At 37.6% G+C, this 21,891-nt stretch overlaps 1 protein-coding gene across 3 annotated transcripts in view; it reads right to left on the bottom strand.

Annotated features, from left to right (window-relative positions):
- Positions 1-21,891, bottom strand: part of CHRM2 (cholinergic receptor muscarinic 2) — a 171,300-nt gene that overhangs the window by 51,250 nt on the left and 98,159 nt on the right. The window contains exons 1-2 of one of the 3 annotated variants that reach the window (XM_072400182.1): positions 21,601-21,710; positions 1,368-8,382 (exon numbers count right to left, since the gene is read on the bottom strand). The exons of 1 other annotated variant lie outside the window; for it this stretch is intronic. In XM_072400182.1, the coding sequence (XP_072256283.1) occupies positions 6,911-8,329 (1,419 nt within the window). In that variant the 5' untranslated portion in view covers positions 8,330-8,382; positions 21,601-21,710 and the 3' untranslated portion in view covers positions 1,368-6,910. Of the gene's footprint in view, positions 1-1,367; positions 8,383-21,600; positions 21,711-21,891 lie in introns of those variants that run through there. One more of the 3 variants, XM_072400181.1, reaches the window with a different exon arrangement.

The following is a 21,891-nucleotide window of genomic DNA, read 5'->3' as shown; positions in this document are numbered from 1 at the left end:
GTAGACCCACTCTGGTGGAGTGATCTTACTGTTATAGATTAGGAATTAAGCGAGGATGCTAATGGTCAGCTGTCAGCGGTGAATGTGATAAGTTGCTACTGGATCTAAACTGCCATTGTATGACACTCTACTACCATAACCCTTTCTCCTACAAGAAATTCCCCAAAACTAAAATGTACAAGCCTCTGTAAATTGGTATTCCACGCTACGATGGAGAACCTGGGAAAAACCTATTCCTATGGGGGTAAGTGCTACACATCTAATACTGTTTCAAACTCAACCAAACCTTGCTTTTTTGCTTGTTATGCAGTCAGTCCAGGGAGTCAAACATTGAACTGAATATCTATCTTGCAGTAGTGGGTTTCAGTCTGAAAAATGATATAGTTTTTAAATATTTTAATATTTTTCTATCTAGCTGGGGTTTCTTTTTTACCAAGATGCGTGCTTAAACCGGATATTCGCTGCTAACAAATCAGTGAAAAGTGATGTTATTTAAAGATTTGTATAGAGCTGTCCATGGTGCTTAAAGAGTTGCTAAGTATGTCACTAACTGAGGCAAAGGAGTTGATTTACCTCTTAGCTTAGTGAATATGTAGTAAAACTTCAGTTTGCAAGGATTACCCAATAATGTGCTATCTGCTTGCACATGATTAAATTGCCGTATATATAAGTCAGCAGAGCTTCACCACAATTCACTAAACCAAGCAAAAAAATTCACTTTCACTAGCTTATATTCCTTTGGTAAATCCACTCTATGGAGAGACATATATAATCTTGTCTTTGAACAAAGCATCAGTAAGACTTATTCTACATATGTAGTTAAGCTACAAGGTTCCAAAAAACACTTGGGGAACTGGAAAAAATGCTAAGAAAAGCATTTAAATTAGTAAATAAGATGGGGACCTAAGCAATAATAAAATATTAACTGATCTGATGTATTCTTCCTTGTTAAAGGAATGATTAAAGGTAAATATGGTCACCTAATATAAATACATGAATGATCTATTGAGAAAACTTGGTGCAAAGTTGGCCACTTTAAGGTAAGTGCAAGAGAATGGAGGGGATAATTTTTGCTTAGAGGAAAAGAAGTTTAATTTCTGAATGTTAGTAATAATGCTTGTCTTCTGCCAGCATGCTAACCGAACGCAGTAATATCTCTGCAGAGGTCCAATACATCCACTGCTATCTCCAATCTAGAGCTTTTCAATTAGCGGGGAGACCACTTCTTCTTCACAAAGACCAAAGGTCTCTCTGTGCAGTGTGCTGGCAAGGGACAGGCTTATCCACCACTGTCGGGATTGAATGTAGAATAAGTATTATATTGTATTTTATATTCTGAATGCATATAAAACATACGTCACACAATGAGTTGTCCATTATATTTATCGTTTCATCAAGTGCAAACACATTTCAACATTTCTTAATATTTGTCAGCAGTACATACAAGAAAAAAAAGTTTCTGAAAGACAAATAGTCATATTGCTTTGAGATTTTACATTAATTTTACCTGTAGAATATTACAAGGAACTCCCAAAATGCCCTGTTTGATAACACTTGTTACACTTATGTAATAAACTTTTTCTGGTGAACACTCAGGGAATGCCAACACTGTTGTACATGGCAGCAACTCTTTCACTTGCTTAGGATACACACTTTTAGGCAGTTATGAATACTGTTTCTCAGCTGGACACTTTCCTATAGAAAATGGGAGTAAGCTCCTCCTTAGATTGTAGCGGACATTATCTCAAAGCACCTTTACTCCATCAACAGTTTCAAAAGTCCAAGAACTGATTATAGTCAAAGTATGCATTGTGATACATAAAAAACTGCCTTTATTTATCCAACTGACCATCTAACTTCAAAACTTTATTTACTGATCTGAAACAAGTATGCAGATCAGAAGAGTCAGGAGTACTTCTTGGATTCCTGGCCAGGAATTGAGGGGAGGACTGGAAACCTTTGACCTTGAGGCCAAACTGAGCCTACTAGCCCTTTCATGATAGATAGATGTTTCTATGGGATAAAGCAAGTGTACAATGCAAAGTGTGCCATGGTGCCTCATTATTTGGTGGGTCTATGGGGGACATGGTCTTCTAACCATGGTAATTCCTACCATATACTCACATGACATCCCAAAACAACAAAATAAGTCTGGAAGACTCCCTTCTACTAGGCACTGCAATTAGAGGTTTAGATAGAGAGCAGGTAGTCATATAATGCTTGGTATTTGTCTCAGGTCCTGCGCTGATTGATACCTGAATGGTAAAATATCTTCACTTCTCATTTAGTCTTCTTCCCAACATTTCTTATTAGTACTGGCAATGCCCCCAGCCAGAGACACATAGGAGGGATAATAGCCTGTCCGAGTATCTACCTCTTAAACTTTATGTGATTAAACTTCTGTGTCACTGCATTAGAAATATACTTAATAATTGGGTACACTTGTCTTCTTGTATCTTTAGTTTCTTAATATATCATCAGTCAGAGCACCAATGAAAGAGTCCCAGTTGGCCTGTTCGTACCAGTGAAGGTGGATATTGGTAGTGACAATCCGTGAGTTAACCACCTTCCTGAGGCTTAATTTTATGTTATTGATTCCTGTGAAAAAGGAACTAGATGTTCTTTTAGTATATTTGGAATATAATGGCTTCTCTGCTTAAGTATTTTATAATTTATGTGAATAAAAAAATATATATTTGGCCATTTTGAGATTTTGATTCTTCTCCAAGGACAAGTTTGGATTAACTATTTCATTCAGGTTTGGGCATTTACCCACCGTTGCCAGACAAATTTTATGTTTAGGATTTGCTAGGTTTTTTAGCTGGCCAAAGATAAATATTAGCAGAAGGAAAAGAAACACTGCAGTTTATAAACTGAGTACAGGGAGATAATAATTACTGAGAGTAGTGGTTTTATATTATATGTAAGGGCTAACTGATTCAAGACACACAGTTTCAAAAACACACTGAGTACATCTCTAGAATACATGCAAATATTCCCATGTTTTGCACAATTACAATGAAGCAAGTACAGGAAAAAAAAAACTTTCAGTATTGTTAGTCCCCTCTAATCTCCTTGTGTGCTGGACTACAGAATATCTTCACTTTTCTTCAATATTATAAGGGTGCTGAAGTCTGGCAGTAAATTTAACAAAGCTATCAGTTTTGGGAAAGAAAACCTCATTGTCATTGTGTGTTTCCGGAATATGTTGTATCAATGACCTATTATTGATAGGGAAGCTGAACTAAAATAATAAGAAAAATAATAAAACAACTAAACTCTGTAAAAATGAAGTCACAGATCTGTAAAACAAAGTACATCTTCTTTCCTGCGCTATTAAACTGCAGAGAAGAGAAAAATACTCTTTGCTCTTCAAAATGTATTCCATGCATCTTTCGTCCATTAAACTGAGTTAGTCTTCAGCAATGACACGGCTACTCTCTCTAACCTTTTCTCAACTACACAGAATGTGGGCATAACACCCTTACAGTGCCTATATGTATAGGAAGGAAGTCTAAGAGGTGATCTATATCCATATAGAAAAAATCAGTCTTTGCAATAAGCCTTTGGAGCACATAGTTGGCTGATGAAATAAATAGAAACTAAAAGTCGAAGTGTGCTGGATGAGTTTCTATATTAAAAAAAAAAACAAAAAACATACCACAAAACTAAAGGCTCCTTCTATGGAAATGTGGAATTTCTGCCAGCTAAACAGACATTGTTTTATTAGTCCTTATGAACATTTTTAAACTCTTTGGGAAAATGTGAATGCATTTCAGAGATGAACTGTTGTTTGTTGAAATGTACTGCTGTTTTATTTTAGGTTTGCCCAGGCATACAGTACGGTAAATCTGTTGTTTTGGATAAGTGAAAATCCCCTACTAGAAATAAAAGCAGATATGTAATCTGTGTCTGGAGGAAACTAATTAATATCATTAATGTTCTTCATTATGCTGGTCCGGTAAAAAATAAGAATGTCACTTCATAAGCATTTTTTTTTGTAGCCATTATCTTTAAGTGTACATTTTTGTATGAACATTCAGATAATAATACTTATCTTATAAATGATTGCTAGAAATCTGGAATGGATGTCACCAACACAGGTCATGTGACACAATACACATATGGTCACTTTATCAAGCCAAACAACATTTTTTGTCTTAAATAACATTTGTTACATCAATGATGAATCTATGGGCTATAGCACTTGTATAAACCACTGGCGCAATGTGACTATACAAAAAATAATTCAGAGCTGGTGGTTGTGGGCATTTTGCTGTTCTTCCTCATTTGTGTACTGATCAAACACATATTAGGTTATTTAACACCAGTGTCTTATTAAAATGGACCAGGGACCTTTTATTTTATACCAGCTAAAAAGAAAAGGGCACCAACCCTTCCTTAATTGTTGAATGATGGTTTTCTTACATTTATGGGACATCTTTTATATTGGACATACATTTTTATCACAACTAAACGTTTGTGTTAAAGCAGCTGTATACCTTTATTAGAAAATGTGTACTTCAAAACAAAAGGTGTGGAAAGTCTTTTTGTTGGGATCTTTGCTTATTGTAAAGGAGTAGAAGTGTCTTTGCAGAGGTCTGAAATGTTTCTAGTAAGTGATTGGTGCTCTAAAGATCTGGGAAGATTGTCAGACAACTGCAGAAAGACCACTGCTTCCACATTGCTTTGATGTACCTCAAATGTATTTAGCTGATTGAAACAGAAAGTTCAGTTGGGCTTTAATTACCAACCAGATAGATCTGCCTTTACTATGGTTAAGTGAAATATGATTTGAAAAGTATGTATTTTAATTGGAAACTTAAAAAAATACTTTCCTCCTTTAGAGGGTGTATGCTTTTTTGGCTAGTTGTGTTTATTTGGTGTCCTTTGTATTTGTGTTTTTTAATTTCATGTGTATTTAATCAAAACAAACAGTTGAGATGCTGCCCACTAATAACACAATGTTGGACTGGCTACTAGTGGGTAGTATCCGAATTGTTTATGAATGGTAAGTTGTATGGGGTGGTACCACACCAACCACCATCCATAAAGAAAACAAGCGTTGCATGCAAGCCAACCAAATGCTGAGAGTTAATGTCATTCTGAACTCTACAATAGAAATCAGTTGTATGATTTATATTGATGTTGCCCAGACATTTGCTATGCCAGATAAAAAAAATGGTTTTTAAACTAGTGTGAACCAAGTTCTGTGAGTAAAAGTGAAGCTTCTCTCTATTCTTTTATGTTTTTGAATAGGCTATGGCCTACACCAAAATTTAGTTTATATGTAGATTAAATCTATTTATTATAGTGTAACTTATTGACTTATTGGAAACTACTGACATTACTAAATGGGTGCTAATATGAAAGCAGCATTTGGTCCTCCAAGCCTGGGGAAGCTTAGAATGTCACACATTGCACTGTGGTATATAAGGGGGGCCTGTGCACATTACTTCTATGTTTGTAAATGCTTCTAATAATCCCTGGAAGACTTCTGCAGTAATATTTTGTGACAAAATCAGGACACTGCACCTCGAATCACATTTTATCCCAAACCCATTATGCCCCTGGAAATACCTCTTGGTTATATTACATATTTTTAGTGTATATAATAGGCCATTTTCTAGCCTAAAAAATGGATTCTTCATTGTATAATCAGCCATTGTGCGAATGCCTATACTTTTACTTGCCTCAGAAAGGATAATACAATTCTTGAATATTTTTCCTTCCAATCAAGTCTTAAACAGAAAAGCAATTGGTAAATAACATTTTTGTATTACTGGTCATAAAATACAATAGGACTTGGCAAATATAAGTTACTGTATCTTTCTAAACTGTATTGAGTTCACTACTTTATCCTTCCATTGATATTCTCTTGTTTGACTGGACAGCAGGTGTCATACAATCTCTCTTTATTCCTTTATTGAAACAATTTAGTTCAGCTTAGTACTTGCCAGGTGGAGTTACATGTAATGCAATTTGTGTAATGCAATGGACAAAAAAGTATCCCGATGTTGGTAATTTTAAATATGGATGAGGACAGGATATATCACACTGGAAAGTATCAATATAATACCATCCTTCAATGACAAATGCACAATACACCTTCTGCATGCTAGCTGTCACCGAACTTCATCTCCCAAGCTGCTTAAATTGCTAGCCTAATTCTGATGGAAAATGAAGTTCTACTACAGCTATAGAGCTAAAGCTTGCCTTTCTGTGCCATTGTACACAAAAACGACTTATATATATGTATTATTTGCTTGGCTAGTTATTTTCAAGGAAGCTCTAACATACCCCTCTTATCACAAGGGCTAAACTTGAGTTATATTTTGATACAGTCACTAGAAACACGGAGGCACAGAAGAGCCATTTTTTAACATTAGGATAAAGGTGAAAATTGTGAAAAATTGAGGTTTCAGTTTTCCCGATGTCTCGGATGAACAAATCACAAAAAAGTCATAGAGTGAGTTGATTTTTTTTTTGTCTATCGCTGAAAACAAAAGCCTTATAAAGTAATTTTTAATTTGTTCCATCTAGTAAGTCACTATTCTGAACATTGAGTCAATAGAATTTGTGTCCCGTAGACATTTAAACACATAAAAATATGTATGGTCATTTTACAGACATTGAAAATAGGTGGACCTTAAAAAGCCCTTTGAAGTTTTTTGTGTGTACTTTTTTTAGGTTGAAGAGCAGCGGCCAGGTTTGTCTACATATATCTTACTCTATCCAAGAGAAATTGCAATTCCTTGTTTAAATTTTTCATAGTTATAAGTGCAGAGGGTGGAAAGGTTCCACGGGTCTATGTCAGAATAGGGTTCCTAGATTGCACATTCCATAATCGATTGTAAAGTGCTATGGCATAATATTTTAATGGCAGTTCTGCCCCATGTCTTGTCTTCTTTTACCTTGCCGAACCTATGTTTTTATATTGACACATTAGTAGGTGCTTGAAAGTTTTCTTAAACGTAGTATTGCAGAGTGCGTAGCAAGCAGGATTGATCGTACTGTTGATATAGCAAAGCCAATAGCCAATTGTCCACACTGTGTTAGGTACACAGACATCACAAAAAGTGTTGATTAGAACCATTACATTGTAAGGTGTCCAGGTTATAATGAAAGCTAAGAGTATAGCCAAGATAGTCCTTGTCACTTTCTTTTCCCTGGATGGAGGAATTTTCTTTTTGGCTGGCTGCTTTGTCATCTTTACAATTTTTCGGGCCACAACATTTTGCTTGTCTTCTCCGTTCCGACCATTGGTTCCTGGAACAATTTCCACTGTGGTTCCACTTGTAGAACCACAGTCACCTTTTTCTGATTTTGTAACTATTCGTATACAGGTCATCTTGGAGTTTTCAACTTTTGGAAAGGTTTGGGATCCTGAAGCTTGGGGAACATCTTTGGAAGGTCCATCTTCTTTTGCATTCGATCCTACTACACTTACAGAAGTTGAGTCGTTGGAGATCTCTTTCTCTTCTCCTTCCGTTTGGACACAATTTTCTGTCACAGAATTTCTGGATGCTTTTCCATTTTGTATTTTGCTATGATCCAGACCATCTTCCATGGCTGAAAGGTTGTTATTGTTTGGTTTCACTATTTTCCCTTGAACATTGCTGGGTGAAATGGGATCTTGATTGGTAGTCGGTTCCCTTTTGTCTTTCTTTATTCTACTCTTGCTGGCACGAGATATCTGCCAATACAATATAGTCATAATAATGACTGGCAAATAGAATGCTGCAATGGCGGTGCCAAATGTAACTGCGGCATTTGAGAAAAACTGGATATAGCACTCTCCATCTGGGACAGTTCTTCCACCAACAATGAATTGCCAAAAGAGTATAGCAGGGGCCCAAAGGATAAAAGACAACACCCAAGCTGCAGCAATCATCATCCCAGCCATTTTGGTGGTTCGTCTCACTGGATATGTCAGTGGTTTTGTGACGCAGAAGTACCGATCAAAGCTGATAATGAGCAGGTTCATCACTGAAGCATTGCTGACGACATAGTCCAGAGCCAACCAGAGATCACACACCACTGGTCCTATTGGCCAGTAACCTATCACAGTGTACAAGGTGTAGAGGTTCATGGAAAAGACCCCAATAATTAAATCAGCACATGCTAAGCTGAACAGGAAGTAATTGTTGACTGTCTGTAGGTGGCGGTTGACCTTTATAGAGACCATGACAAGGATGTTTCCAATAATGGTCACCAGACTCAGTGAACCAGCCACAATAACAATGAATACCACCTCCACTGTTTTGTAAGGGCTTCCCATCATGGTCCTGTTGGCTGTGGACACGTTGGCAAAGCTGGTGTTATTCATGATTGCGTCTTAGGTCAACCTCTAGATGTCTAAATTCTAGTTACCATTTACACCTACAAAAAAGAACAGAGAAAATGTTATTCACAGAACATGGCATACTCATATAGGTGATAAAGCAAAGTAGTTGTAATATATTATATTATACGGTTTTAATACCAGCACTTGCCACAAATTTAAAGGCACTTTTTTGCATTTTCCTTTATTTTATTGCCCATAAACCCTTATTCAGTGTTGGTATCCGGAATCAGTGAGGGTAATTCTCCTAAATGGTGATCTTGGCATCAATAAAAATAAGGCGGGAAACCTGCAGAACAGCTTCTTTTGAAGCTGACTAGCAAAATACAATGTAACTGTAAATATTTGATCTCTTAGTTCTTCACATAGAAAGCCCATTCATGTTATCTTATCTCTTTTGCCCTGTAATTAAGTTCCTATATCCCAATATACTTGTGCTTTAAGTACAATTATAACTGAAGTTCATCATCACCCCCTCTAGTACCTACCCTCTTTGGGGACAATATTATTTTGTTTCCCAGGAGTACTAAGTAAGTTAAGTATAATACTTTTTTACATAGAAAGTTTACTCATGTTACTATCTCACCTCTTTTGCCCCCCAAACTAGTTATAATTACCTAATAAACGTGTCCTTCTGGTAAGATTGTAACTGAAATTCATCATTGCCCTTTCCATTGCCTACCCTTTCTGGGGACAATATCCTTTGTTTCCCAGGAGTACTAAGTAGGTAAAATATAATACTTTCTTTACCTAACCAAGTATGACCTTGGTATATGTATATTGATATACTTATAACTGTGATTCCTTCAGATATATATAAAAGGATCCAACTTTACTTGGAACCCTTGCTGTTGCAATATGAACAAACTCATGTCATCTTAGAAAGGAACACCCCATCTTCAAGTAAGTCTTATATTTTCACACCTTGTCATTATACATTATACTCTACTGTAACTCATATGGACATATCTATATCTTACTAGGTCATCATAATCCTGCTATAAATGACAGGAGGATAAAACTTAACCTCCAACTACATCGCAAATTATTCACAACTACTACTCTATAAACCAATACTCACTCCATACTAAGAAAGTTGAAAACATTGGTTTTATTACATATTTTTTCATTATCATAAAATACAGGCAGTATACTCATGTCTGTACATTGAAAGGCAAATACAGCTATCACTTGGTAATCTGAATCTGAATATTTTCTAGCAATCAGTATAAATCTCTGCAGATCCCCCCTGAAGAAGCCAAGTGGAGAAATGCATTGGGAAAGAGACCTAAATATGAGTTGTGTTATGTACTCTGATTGCTAAGAAGGGCACTGTAATATACATGTAACCTTTCACATATCTGTACATAGTTTAGTTGGGCTCTGTCATGTAATCTGTTTTATTGTTGCCACATTCTTCCTCCATTTGTGACATCAATAAAAATATTTTAATGGATCAGAGAAAGGTTAGAGATAAGGGTCTGTGTGTACATAGTGGAGATCCATCCTAATTGAGGCCCAAGTTTTCTATGGGTGTAAGAAAAACAGGACGCAAGTGAAGGTCGGAGCAGAACTTTTCAGCACTGGATCTGATAACTGAAAGAATCGAGGTGTGTGTTCATTACATTTTTTGCCTGTTCTTAGTCTTAAAAACCAGAAAAACCACTAAAGTCCGACACTTTTAGGAGCCAACTCAATGTATGCTTCAATTTCCCACCCGAAGATCATAAAAAAAGTAGGCAGCAAGTTTGAGAAGTTAGCCAGACTAATTAAAAAATAATAGTAGCTTTGTACATAAATCAATGACTCAGTGTGAGTGCAAGAATAAAATTCACCAAACAGAAGCTACCTTGGCAAAATAATCTGTGGATACAAAGATGAAGTCGCTTAAGATGTATGCAAACTTCAATCATTCCTAAAAAAAAAATCTGATTTGGCATTCTAAGCCCTAAGCATTCCTAATGGTAAGGCCATCCATCATGGTTGAATGTTAAAGAGGACCAGATCAAACTTTAACAAGGTAAACTGATATTTCTATATGACATCTCTCATTTGTATTTCTGGATGTGAAACTATTTGGCATGCAGTTTTCTTAGAAGGTAATTTCTACATTGGGCCCATTCAAGTGTTCTGTCACACTTTGATTGGCAGACTATTCATTTGCAATTCCTGCTATTGGCAGAAGAAGAAACATGAACTTTCTCTGCCACAGTTTTACTTTCACTTACAGGTCTTCTCTTACCCTGTGACTGGATGAAAGAAGTAGTGGCAGACTGAGACTCTCATCTCTGTCATTCTGAAATCTCTTTTAATCCGTGTGCTACCAGCACTGAAACATCTGCTAATTCTCTCTCCCCTTCTCTGAACTTTCATGTAGTTTTCCTGCACATGGACACTAAGAGACTCCAAGCCATATTGAAGTACTTGCACTTCTTGAATAAACCCCATATATTATTGGCCGTGCAGCACTAGGATCCCAGCTTTGGATTTTATTTATGTTCTCCAAATGTTACAAACATTAGATTGTGAGCCCCTATAACAGTCAGTTAATAATACATTTATGACTTTGCACAATACTGCCTAAAATATCAGCACTATATACGATATAATAATAATGAGTATAAAGCTGCATGAATTTGTATCTATGATATTGGCCTGGAGTTCAGCTTTAAGCTTTTAATTTGTTCAGTATTTCTCTTTTATCCTCCTTTTTAAAAACCCTTTTATAATGTCGAACATGCAGCAACAGACTGTCACAGTTTGTCGACACTCTACTTCCACGTTTTAGGTGGCAAAGGTTACCGCACCACATGAATTTTTATTGAAGTGGCATAAGTTGGCTCATCACAGGGGTCTTGCAGAGAGTCCGCAGCTGACTGGAGCCATGTACCCGGGTGAACTATATTCATCTTAACTACACAACGCAGTGGGAAGTGCTGGCAGCTACTGGTGTGAACAGATTTTTAAAAAGAGAAAAAACAACCTGACTTCACTGATACACTTGCAATATGAGGGCACTGCCAATTTTGTCCCTTGCTTTGTAACCTCTGCAGGGAATTTTAAAAATTATTTTTTGCAAATAATTTAGAGGCATATTAAAAATATAAATCTTTAAATTTCCAGGTTGCATATTTCAGCCGGGTTTACCTATCTGTTTTCTACCTAAATTCACTTTTTATTTTATTTAAAAAGAAGTTACCAAAGTTTTCATGCCTTTGAAGTCAACAGTGGCTACTAATTATCTGTGTTTTGCAGTCTATATCTACTCTTTTCATCCTGGTGTTTAATGTTACTGCAAAAGTGATTAGAATCAGAAGCAAAGGGTGAGGGTAAATCATCAAATGGTGACATATGATCGTGTGAAAAGTAAGATGGGAATTTCTCTCACTTTGGGAAGATATCTTCACATTTCTTGTAGTATCTTCTGTACAGGAAGTAAAGGGCATGCCAAAAATAACACAGTAGGGGGTTTACACCCCCATCCTACATCAAGAACTGAAAAAGCTTTGAATATAGGATTATACATACATTTTAATAGTAGAAAAACTTGGGGATAATTGTGCCATGGTTTGGTAGTGGGAGATGTGCAGACTTTAATTATAGCAATATGGATGACTGACAATACAGAAGCAAAAAACTGTCAATTCTGCCAAATCATGGGACACAACTATACCAACATAAAAGGAACAAATGCAACCTGTTCCAAATGTATATGTCATAGTATAAAGGATACAAAACATGCAATTGGTATAATTCACACACTGACTTCTGGCAGTTTTAAAATCCTAGTGACAGTGCCATCACAGAGTCATGCCTTGTAGAACGTATATGCTGTTTTTTTTCCATTCTATAACATTGAACTGACTGTCCCTCAGTTAAACAAGCTTAATGTTATAAGACACATGATGTTTGTTGGTAGTATCTGAGTGAAAAGCCTATGGATCTGACCTGTCACTGCAACTGGCCATGCTGTGATTGCTGTGGTCATTGTGATGCTGTGACCTGTCACTGCAACTGGCCATGCCGTGATTCACCATCCAACCCCTAAAAAAAGGCATAAAAATTGGAATGTACCATCACGGATTTAAAGCATGTCTGAAAAGTCCATCCAAACCAATCCAAATAATCAATCATTCATTCAGTTAAATATATTTGTAAAAAAAACATATTGGCTTTGAAAGGCTCTGCCTTCTTAGGACTATTCTTTGTAAAATGATCTCTCTTAGTAAATATATGAATGCCACTTTGTCCCTGACTTGTAAAAATCTTGCAATATAGTATTCTAGACTAATGACCTGTTTTATTTCCCCTCTAGGGTTAAGCAAAAAGAGTAAACTAGCAAACTGCTCATTCAATCATAAACTGACCCAATTTTAAAATCTTCCTTCACTGAAGATTGCTCCATCATCTGCCACTGCATCTCTCATGGGGCTGCCATACACGCGGAGAGAGGGAATATCAGTCACATAATTGATAGATGAAATAGGGGCTTTCAACACAGGTGGGTCACCAAAATGGATGCTGGTCTAATCTTTGCTAATTTTATGTATATTCTTTGCATATCTGAAGGTCTATACTATATCTGGGAGTAGTGGTTTGGAGGTGCAAATGTAGTATTTCATCAAATGTGAATTTATAGTAACACCAAGGTTTTTAGCTCATTTAAAAATCTGGGACCATTCGAAAGGAATTTAAATAAGGCAGAAATAGGTTGAAGCTGTCCACCACACAAAGAAACAGGTCATCTTTGAAGGCTGCTTCAAATATAATGTCGAGGAGCAGACTTTTGAGTTGTCTCAATACAAATCCTTACTCCTACAACAACATGCTGACCTATAGCACGTTGGGCCTACAAGAAAAGGTGTTCATTTTGCCTCTTTTTCCTGTAATATCTCACCAGTAGGTACCTAATTTGCCTAAATGAAACCCACAGAAACATTAACAGTACCCCAGCAATCACATATATAGCTCCGTCATTTGTCTATAGAGATGAGAAGCCCTTTTCCACCAAATTGGTTCCATGGTGAAAAGCATGTTTCTGTGCTAATGCAGCCAATTAAGATGTCATATAAAAGGTTGATAATATATACAGAATATTAGTCTAACACATCTCTTGGACCAATTCCTTCAAATGGGGGGGACAATGGGGGGGGGTTCCCGTATCTAGGGATGTGATTGAGAGATAACGAGTTACAGCATGTCTACAAAGAGCTCAGAAAAATAGATGATAAGGCAATATCCGGCGTGTTAGAGAGTCTATTACCAGAGCTGGATGATACAGAGCTGGAATCTCATTCCAAACAGGATGTATACCAGGGCGTGACCATCAAATATGCAGAGCCATCCCTACCACCCCACTGCAGTACCAGCACAGATCCTTCAAAGATAGAAAGATCTTATAATAAGCATATAGGCATTGATGCCATGTACTAAATATGGTATAGTTTTAGTAAATTATTATTAATAGCTATATTTATTTAGTATGCAGTAATACTTCATTTTGTTACTAGGCAGGGAACTCAGACGAGTGTTTTCAAATTATTTTTCTTCATTTTAAATTTTATACATTCACATCCATCCAGCTCACCTATTTCTACCTTCGGAGTCCAAAGAATTACAATTTTTTCCCTTTTACCACTATGTTCATTAAAAAATTTTAGCAAAATCATGAGAGGCTAAAGTAAATCAAAGAACACTGGTACTGCTAAAGAATGAGGTGTGATACTTCAGGGCCAATACCCCCAGAGCAAGCACATCCACTTGTGGGCTGGGTAACCAAGTCTTTCTCCCAGTTTTCATTGACCTCATATTCATCAATGGAAAGCAGACAGAAAAGTACAGAACAGACAAGCTTCACCACCTTTGTTCAACCAATGACCTTTTTTGAGTGCCCAGAAACCCTCCCACTTGCCCACCTTGTTTTCTGAACACAGTATTGAACATCTGTGGGATGAAAGGGGGGAAAAGGGTATTTATTGCATGGAAAATAATCCGTGGTACCATGGGGATAATGGGAGAGAGATAGCGGTAGAGAACAGGAAAATGAATGCATGAATTCCAAGGCCAAAAGATCTTTACAGGAGACAAACCTACAAAAAAAGGTGGAGTCCGGCATCATATGGAAGCAGAACATTAATGTTATGAGGAAATATGTGAAATAGAATTACTAGATTCTGTAGTTGCTGCCTATGTTGACCTGAGGTAGCTAAGGTAGAAGGTGACAAGGACACACAATGGCTGCCTACACCCGGTCATAAAGAAAATATTAAGGAACTGTAGAGAAAGGGCCTTATGTCTCCTCTAAACTTGGGATTCCTAGGCACTTTCAATCCTTCCACCCTAGGCACTGGACCAAAGTGTCTGATGTTGAATACAGTCCAGTCTATCTACAATGAAAGGGGGGCATGTAGGACTTTGGTAATGATACAATTTCTTAATAATCTTTCTTTTTTCTAAGAGTCCACAAACAAAACAAAAAATTTCAAATAAACATAGTGAGAACATTTATCTGCATGCAGATTTCATTCCAAGAGTATCCAAAATGGAATCTGAATTCCACTGGAGCAGACAGCAACACTGACCAATATTCATTCCATCCTGATGCCAATTGTTGTGGTACAACAATTTATGGTTTCTTCACTGTCCAGTTTAAAGCTTTTGTTTTACTTTTTAGGTGCATGCGTACATCTTTACTAAATGCTCCCCAACAAAGCAATGTTTGTGGGCTTGGCATACCCTGCCTTTGTTAAGACCAATGCTGCTTGGCCACAGACATCGAAAGGGTGGTGGGCTTCCAAGATTGGGCCTCATTTTTTAAAGCTCTCCAAGACTGGAGAGGATACACTTTCATCAGTGAACCGGGGTGACCTAGCAAACCTGGAATGGATCTGGTCCAGGACTAAAATCATTTGCTAACAAATAGCAAATTACTTTTAAGAAATCCATTTCAGGTTCACAGATGCAAGGGTATGTTCTCCAGCCTTGGAGAGACCTTTGCCATGTAGCTATGAAGGAGGCCTTTGATGACATGTTTTTTATTGGTCTTTTTCCCTATGTATATGGACTGCAGCCTCTCTAAAATGACATGCAAATACTGAATTCTGGAACATACTATTCTCACCTATGCGCTCATTGTGGGGTGTTTATAGCATCAAATTTGTTTTCAGTTTTAGTTTTAGAGGGTCATTATCTCTGTCAGGTTTTATTGTGCTGTGTCCCAGATGGAAAGATTCACCCTCTCTATTTGTTCTGCCAATTGTGTCACCAGGAGAACTAGTGATGACAAAAATGAGTTGTAATAGGAACAGGAAAAACTGCTACAAATACTACAAGAACAGAAACATACCTTCATTCATCTAGCTAAAAACTATCAAGCTCCTAACTTCTAAATTAGGTTGACAATACTGTGCCCTTGCTGCATTGGAATCCCAACCAAGACTTCCTGCTGGATTAAAGAATTCTACCTGTCCCTAACCCAATCTGTGTGTTACTTCCTTGACTTTTAAGACCACAATTTGTATGTAGGGAAAGAGTTCTTGGAAGATGTAGTTCTGGCAGTAGGCCTACGGCAACAGTACCTGAGCTCCCAGAAGCTGCCCTTTGCAAGAATTTTTCATGCCCAGCAATGGGATAATTAGCTGTTTCTAATTACAGGAACAAGCTAAGAAAATACTAAGACACGATTAAGAGGGGGAGAGAAGGTTTGGGGGTAAATTTGGGTAATACCTGGACATACGCTGTAGGCTGTCTCATTTTACTAATACAATATTCATATAACAATTGCAGGATGGCTTGTCTGTTCAGGGAAATAAATATGAAATTAACTACATACACCTATATGAGGTATTTAATTGTTCATTAGTAAAACAAAAGAAGTATTCTCCCATATCCAACATGAAAAGAGAACAACAAAGATTCTGTTTGTGTCTACCTGCCAAAACAAGTCAGAACCAAAGATTCACCCAGCCAAACTCCTGGCAGTTATTACAGCTAAATGTTCATGCAGGTGGCAGAAAAGAAGAAAAACAATACAACACAGACACTTCCTCGATAAGATCCATGCTAATGAGGTTCCATGGACAGAGCGTTTCCTTCACTGAGGCCCTCTGGCACCCTTCAAATCACCTTTACACAAACTCATCTCCTCTCAGAATAATTACATGTGCAGCCAAGGCAGCAATAATGATGAAACTGTCTCTATAGCCTGCAAACCGCGGATTCCTCCGGCAGATATGATTATACCGAACAGGAGTTTAGCACGTCGGAGAGGTTTAAAGGGCCTGCAAACAGATGGTTATGTCAGTCTTATGTACACAGTTTTTTTTTCTCTGCTTTATTCATGGCTGATGAGAACAACTCAATAGGAAAATTGCTATGAAAAAGCTGTTTGGAATTTTAAAGGAACATACCAAAGGAATTTTGGTTGACCAGGATATGGACATGTAATTGTAAAGCAGTATGTTAGTTTTATGTTAGTTTTAAAGCTCAGCTAAACTCAAAATCAAACCAGGTTCTTTAAGCAATCATGTTGATTTGTATAAATTATATATATTACTTTTTGAAATAGATCTTTTCAAATTACAAGAACCGCATTGTGTACCTGTGCATTGCTTTACCTGTGCATATATCTACTTGCAAGTCCTTTAGGTATCTGTTAACAGACTGCAGACTTACAAATGCTCTCCACCTATGTCCTATGTCCTATGGCTACATGTCCGCCCCTCCTAATGTAGACACATGGTTTACACTAGAATGCAGAGATTCTCAGAAATGTATCTTGCCATCTATGGTTCTTTCAACTTTGGGAGTCACACTGAATTTAGAGATAAGAGGAAAAACTGTAATGTAGTTTGTAAATATGTTTGGCCCATGAAGTAGATATTCTGTCCACTAATTTGCTTATGTGAACCGTTTATATGTATGAACCTGATTGCTGAACTTGTTCTGTATTATTTTGGGTTTAGTGGAGCTTATTTAAAGCCATCTCTCACTGGCCTATGTAGCAACCGACACTGTTAAGCAATTACCCTTAAAGTTCTTTGGGTTTTCTCAGCAGCTGAGCCCCCCCTCCCCCCTCTTTTTTCATTAGTCACTCAGAAGCTCAGCTCTCTCTGCACTTTTTCCCAGCAGTGACTCAGCATCTCAGCTCTTTCTACTCCACCTTCCAGCAGTCACTTAGCAATCCCGGCTGCCCTCTCCCAGCAGCAATTCAGCATCTCAACCCCTTCCACTTCTCCTCCCAGCATCAATTAAGCATCTCAACCCTCTCTACTTCCTCTCCCAGCAGCTCAGTTCACTCTACTCCTTTCTTCCAGCAGTGACATTGGCATTGCACCTCACTCCGCTCCCTGCTCCAGTAGTGGCTCAGAAGCTCAACTCCTCCTTTCCAGTTGTTCTAATTTTTAATGCAAACACACATTGGAAGCCTCGGAAGGATAAAGAGGATGAGCTGGGCTGCTGAAAGAATAACTTCAATGACTTTAGTATTCCATTACCTTTAGAGATGAATTTCATCATAGTATCTTTAGCTACATGTTTGTTTAAAAGCTCATTTATTGCTTGTTACAAAAATGTAAATAGTTGATTTTCTTAGGAGGCTTTATTGGGTTATTATTAAGTTAATAACAATCACATTGCAGATCTGTCCAGATCAGCCTTTCTCAAGCTTTTTTTTTGTTTATCCCTGGGGAACCTTTAAAGTAATATTAAGGTCTTGGGATACCTCTTCTAAAATATTTTCTTTAAGGATCATTGGGAAAATACCCCTTACAATGATAGTGTAAAGAATAACCCCTTACAGTGGTGGCCCAAATGCCACCTTTATAAACAGTTACAGCAATCATTATTGTCATGCTGGTGGCTCTGCCAAGTGGTAATATTATGACCTGGACTCATGCTGGCACCATAAGATGGGAGGACAGTCAGCCACAGTTCAAGGAACCCCTATAAACCTCTAGAGGTACCATGGTTAAATGGCTAGTCTAGGTTAATTAAAACTATATAACACAGAGTCACTGGAAATTGACCTAACCTGGTTTCAAATATGTCTAAAGTAACAATACTACAGTGCCTGGTGGTGCCTGTAAGTAGCTGTATAGTGCCTACAACACAAGAGCAGATATGCTGTCAATCTTGGTCCAAATAATTTCACAATTGGTAATTGATCGGTCAAAAGTCCCATAACTTGGCAATTGCCCAACACAACTTTTTATACTTGGAAACATATCATTGGACTTAAACATTTGTTGTTTCTAGTCAGTTGACTAGAAGGTTTAATAAAAAGGTTCACTTGAAGATTTAATAAAAGAACATGCTTGTAAAAGGGCCTGAAGATTTTCTGACTCCACAGAATCGTCCCATAAAGTTGAATCAGGTCTGGAAAGGTGCTATGGTTCTGGTGAGTTCATTGCCTGGTAAACGGAGACAATCTTCTTACCAGCAGCTGTATTTTAATCTTTGAAAGACGACCAAACACATTTCCACATCATAAATAAGTTATATATTTTTTTAAGCCTTGGTTACCATTTATATTTAAATAATGAAGCCATGACTTTTTTAAATAGCTGAGATACATGTCAAGGTCCCCTTAAACTCCTGGAGACTTTGCCATCCTCGCATTTCTCCTGACACCCGTCTGCTTGTGAACAGAGATAGAAGTAATTTTAGTGACTTAATGGAAGGTAAATTAAACTGAGCCTGTGACACAGGGAGATTACTTCTGCAGTGGAGGGATGTGGGTGAGCAGTTTGGATGTGAGAAAAGGCCTTTTTCAGACCTGTATGACTCAATGGCATCTGCAAGATTACAGAGAGCCTGAGATACCAAGCGGTAATGTAATAAAACTTCGGTAGCTGAGCATTCTTCATTAAAGAGAAATTAGAATGAAAAAATAAATCCACGCTCACAGCGGTAATCACAGAGTACATCCAGGAGCTATATATAAACACTGTACACTGTGTGAGCTTATTGAAGGAATATTCAACTTCAAACTTTACTTGGAGTCTAATTGAATCTAGTGCCAGGAAATGTGTATATATATATATATATATATATATATATATATATATGATACTGTTTCTTAATACAGTTTATAAAGAATTTTATTATGGCTATCTCCCCTTAATTCCCACTCCAGGTCCCTTCAAAGCCAATTACCCTCTCTGTCAACCAAGCACTGACCCCTATACAGACAATAATCTCTCTGTTCCTTTTTGAAAATGAGTGCCAGTATCGTGGGGAAGCCCGTTAAGAGTGCAGGTCCTTAACTCTTTACACTCACAGTATATCCTCAGTCCTCAGGACATCTAGTAATAAGAAATAATTACTGTGGGTACAATGCTGAAAAGCAGCCAGTGCTACATTTAAATCCTACTTGGGATTAAAAAAAAATCTAATCTGTACCTACCATCAGGACCATATATATGGGTTTTTCTGCCCATCACATCTTAGAGTGATGAACCTTCTACCTGACACTTTTTATGGGGTAAAGTAATGTTGGGGGTCCATAAAAAATGTTTGGGAGTTATAGCCAAAATTAAATGGCACATGTCCAAATCAAAATGGGTGAGTCCGGTAAGAATGACATGCAGATCTTTCCAGCGGTAACCAGGATAAAGAGGACTGTCAAAATGGAGAGTACAGTGGAAGACTCCCTTCAGTGTTCTCATCTGCCTCCTGAATAAAGGTATCACAACCAAGATAGAGGAGATCACAGCAAGGATGGAGGGGTTAACCAGCATAGGGAGGTCAATTAAAATGGAGTCAAAAGTCAACTAAAAATAAGAGGTTAGCTGGAATGTATCACAGACAGGCGAGAAGAGTTAGCCTGGAAGGAGGCATCACAACCAGGATAGACAGATCATAGCCAAGGACGGAGAAGTCAGCTAAGATGGTGGGTTAAACCCATGGCTGTACCACATTAGCTATTGCACCTATTTCCAAGCTGGTGCCTGGTCTTGCTTAGTGATCACGGGAAGTGTTATTTATTTATAGTAATGTTTTGTACTGACAAGTTCTCTTTAAGAGTGCCTTTGGGAATGCTATTACTGAATGGCAGAAGTAACCAATTTATGAATGAAATGAATAGGTGGAGGAGATGGAGTGCCTGACAATGGATAAAGCAGCACTAAACATGTGGAGTTGATGACCTAAAATATGACTCTGATGAGCATGCTTTAATGGGCAGCAATCGTAGCTGTCCATGGTGCTGCAACCAACACGGCAACAAAGATACATGCAGTCAACTATCTTTCAGTAGTTGCCTAAACTACTCCTAACTGATTAATGAGAGCTTAGATGTATCCTAAGCAAAAAATAGAGACCTTTTGTGTCTTTCACAAAGGGTCTTCTTGAGCAATAGAAAAAGAAAGTCTTGACTGCTGTAAGCATAGTACTTTGGCAAGTAAGACATAAATGTGCTTTATTTTGTATTTACCTGTTTGTCTGGGGTTCAGTTTAATTATGGTTTGATTGTGTTGTTTGCTGATGGGGTGGACTTAGAAATCTATTTAATGCAGTGCTGGAGTTGCAGAGATTGACCTTCAGGAATCCAGGCATTTGTTGAACTCATGTACTTTACAGGTTGCCCTAGCTTTTTGGGAGTTTTAATTTTGCCAGCATGTGTTCTTTTCTTTTTGGTTTATGCCCTTGATTGAATTTTTATGGTTACTGAAATGCATGTCTGATACTTATGGTAAGGCCAGCATTATAGCTAGAGATTACCCAGGTGCTCATACCTGGGATGGTGTTTTTTTAGCTTAATTTTTTAAAGGTCAAATTTAATAAACCTGTGGCACTGCCTTATCTTGGTCATTACTTGGCTCCTCAGCAGTCAAGTCCTTTCTCTAGCTAGATGTTCCCCATTAGTATCTGATCCAATACTGATACCAAAACATAGGCTGTTCTATCTTTCACAGAAACAAGTGACCAGCTGCATTCTCTTTACTGCTTTCCAGATAGAGGCATCTATAGAAGTCTGGTGTCTTACTTTTGTGTTCCACAATGTTCTGGAGGACTCCAGTCAAAATTCAAGCTCGAATCTAGAATTAGCTCCTTTTGGAGCATAGGAAAATCCATTTTAGCCAGCTGAGCATACTATAATCTTGGGTTGTTTGGCAAGAATTAAAAGTGACAAAGGAGATGGAGCTTTGTCAGCCAAACTCAAGATTTTGGGTTAACCACAGGACTTTAGAGCTTGTATGTGTTGGAAGCTCAAATGGTAGATTAGATGGTGCATCCAAAACAGAATGCCTACTCACGTAATAATTTCCTTGCCAAATGCTATTGACTGGAGTTCTCTTTAATATATGACTCCATCATGCTCTGTCGATCATGAATTGGATGTGAATTTGTTTGCAAAACAATGAACAGTTTATAAGATGGCGTGCTCTGGATTTGTAGTGGGCGCGGCACTCTCGTGGCACATGCTTCTTCTCGTTCTTCGTTCTGCAGTGCAGAGAGAAGTTGGTTAATGCACAGCTAACAATATATTAACTTCTCTTTACAAGTGAATAGAAGTAAATACATTGCTAACTGCGTGTTACCTCTTT

The sequence above is a fragment of the Pyxicephalus adspersus genome, chromosome 2, assembly GCF_032062135.1.
Source record: "Pyxicephalus adspersus chromosome 2, UCB_Pads_2.0, whole genome shotgun sequence".
In the NCBI taxonomy this organism is placed as follows: domain Eukaryota; kingdom Metazoa; phylum Chordata; class Amphibia; order Anura; family Pyxicephalidae; genus Pyxicephalus; species Pyxicephalus adspersus.
Note: the sequence above shows the minus strand (reverse complement) of the source record. Positions and strands in the feature narration are given on the sequence as shown.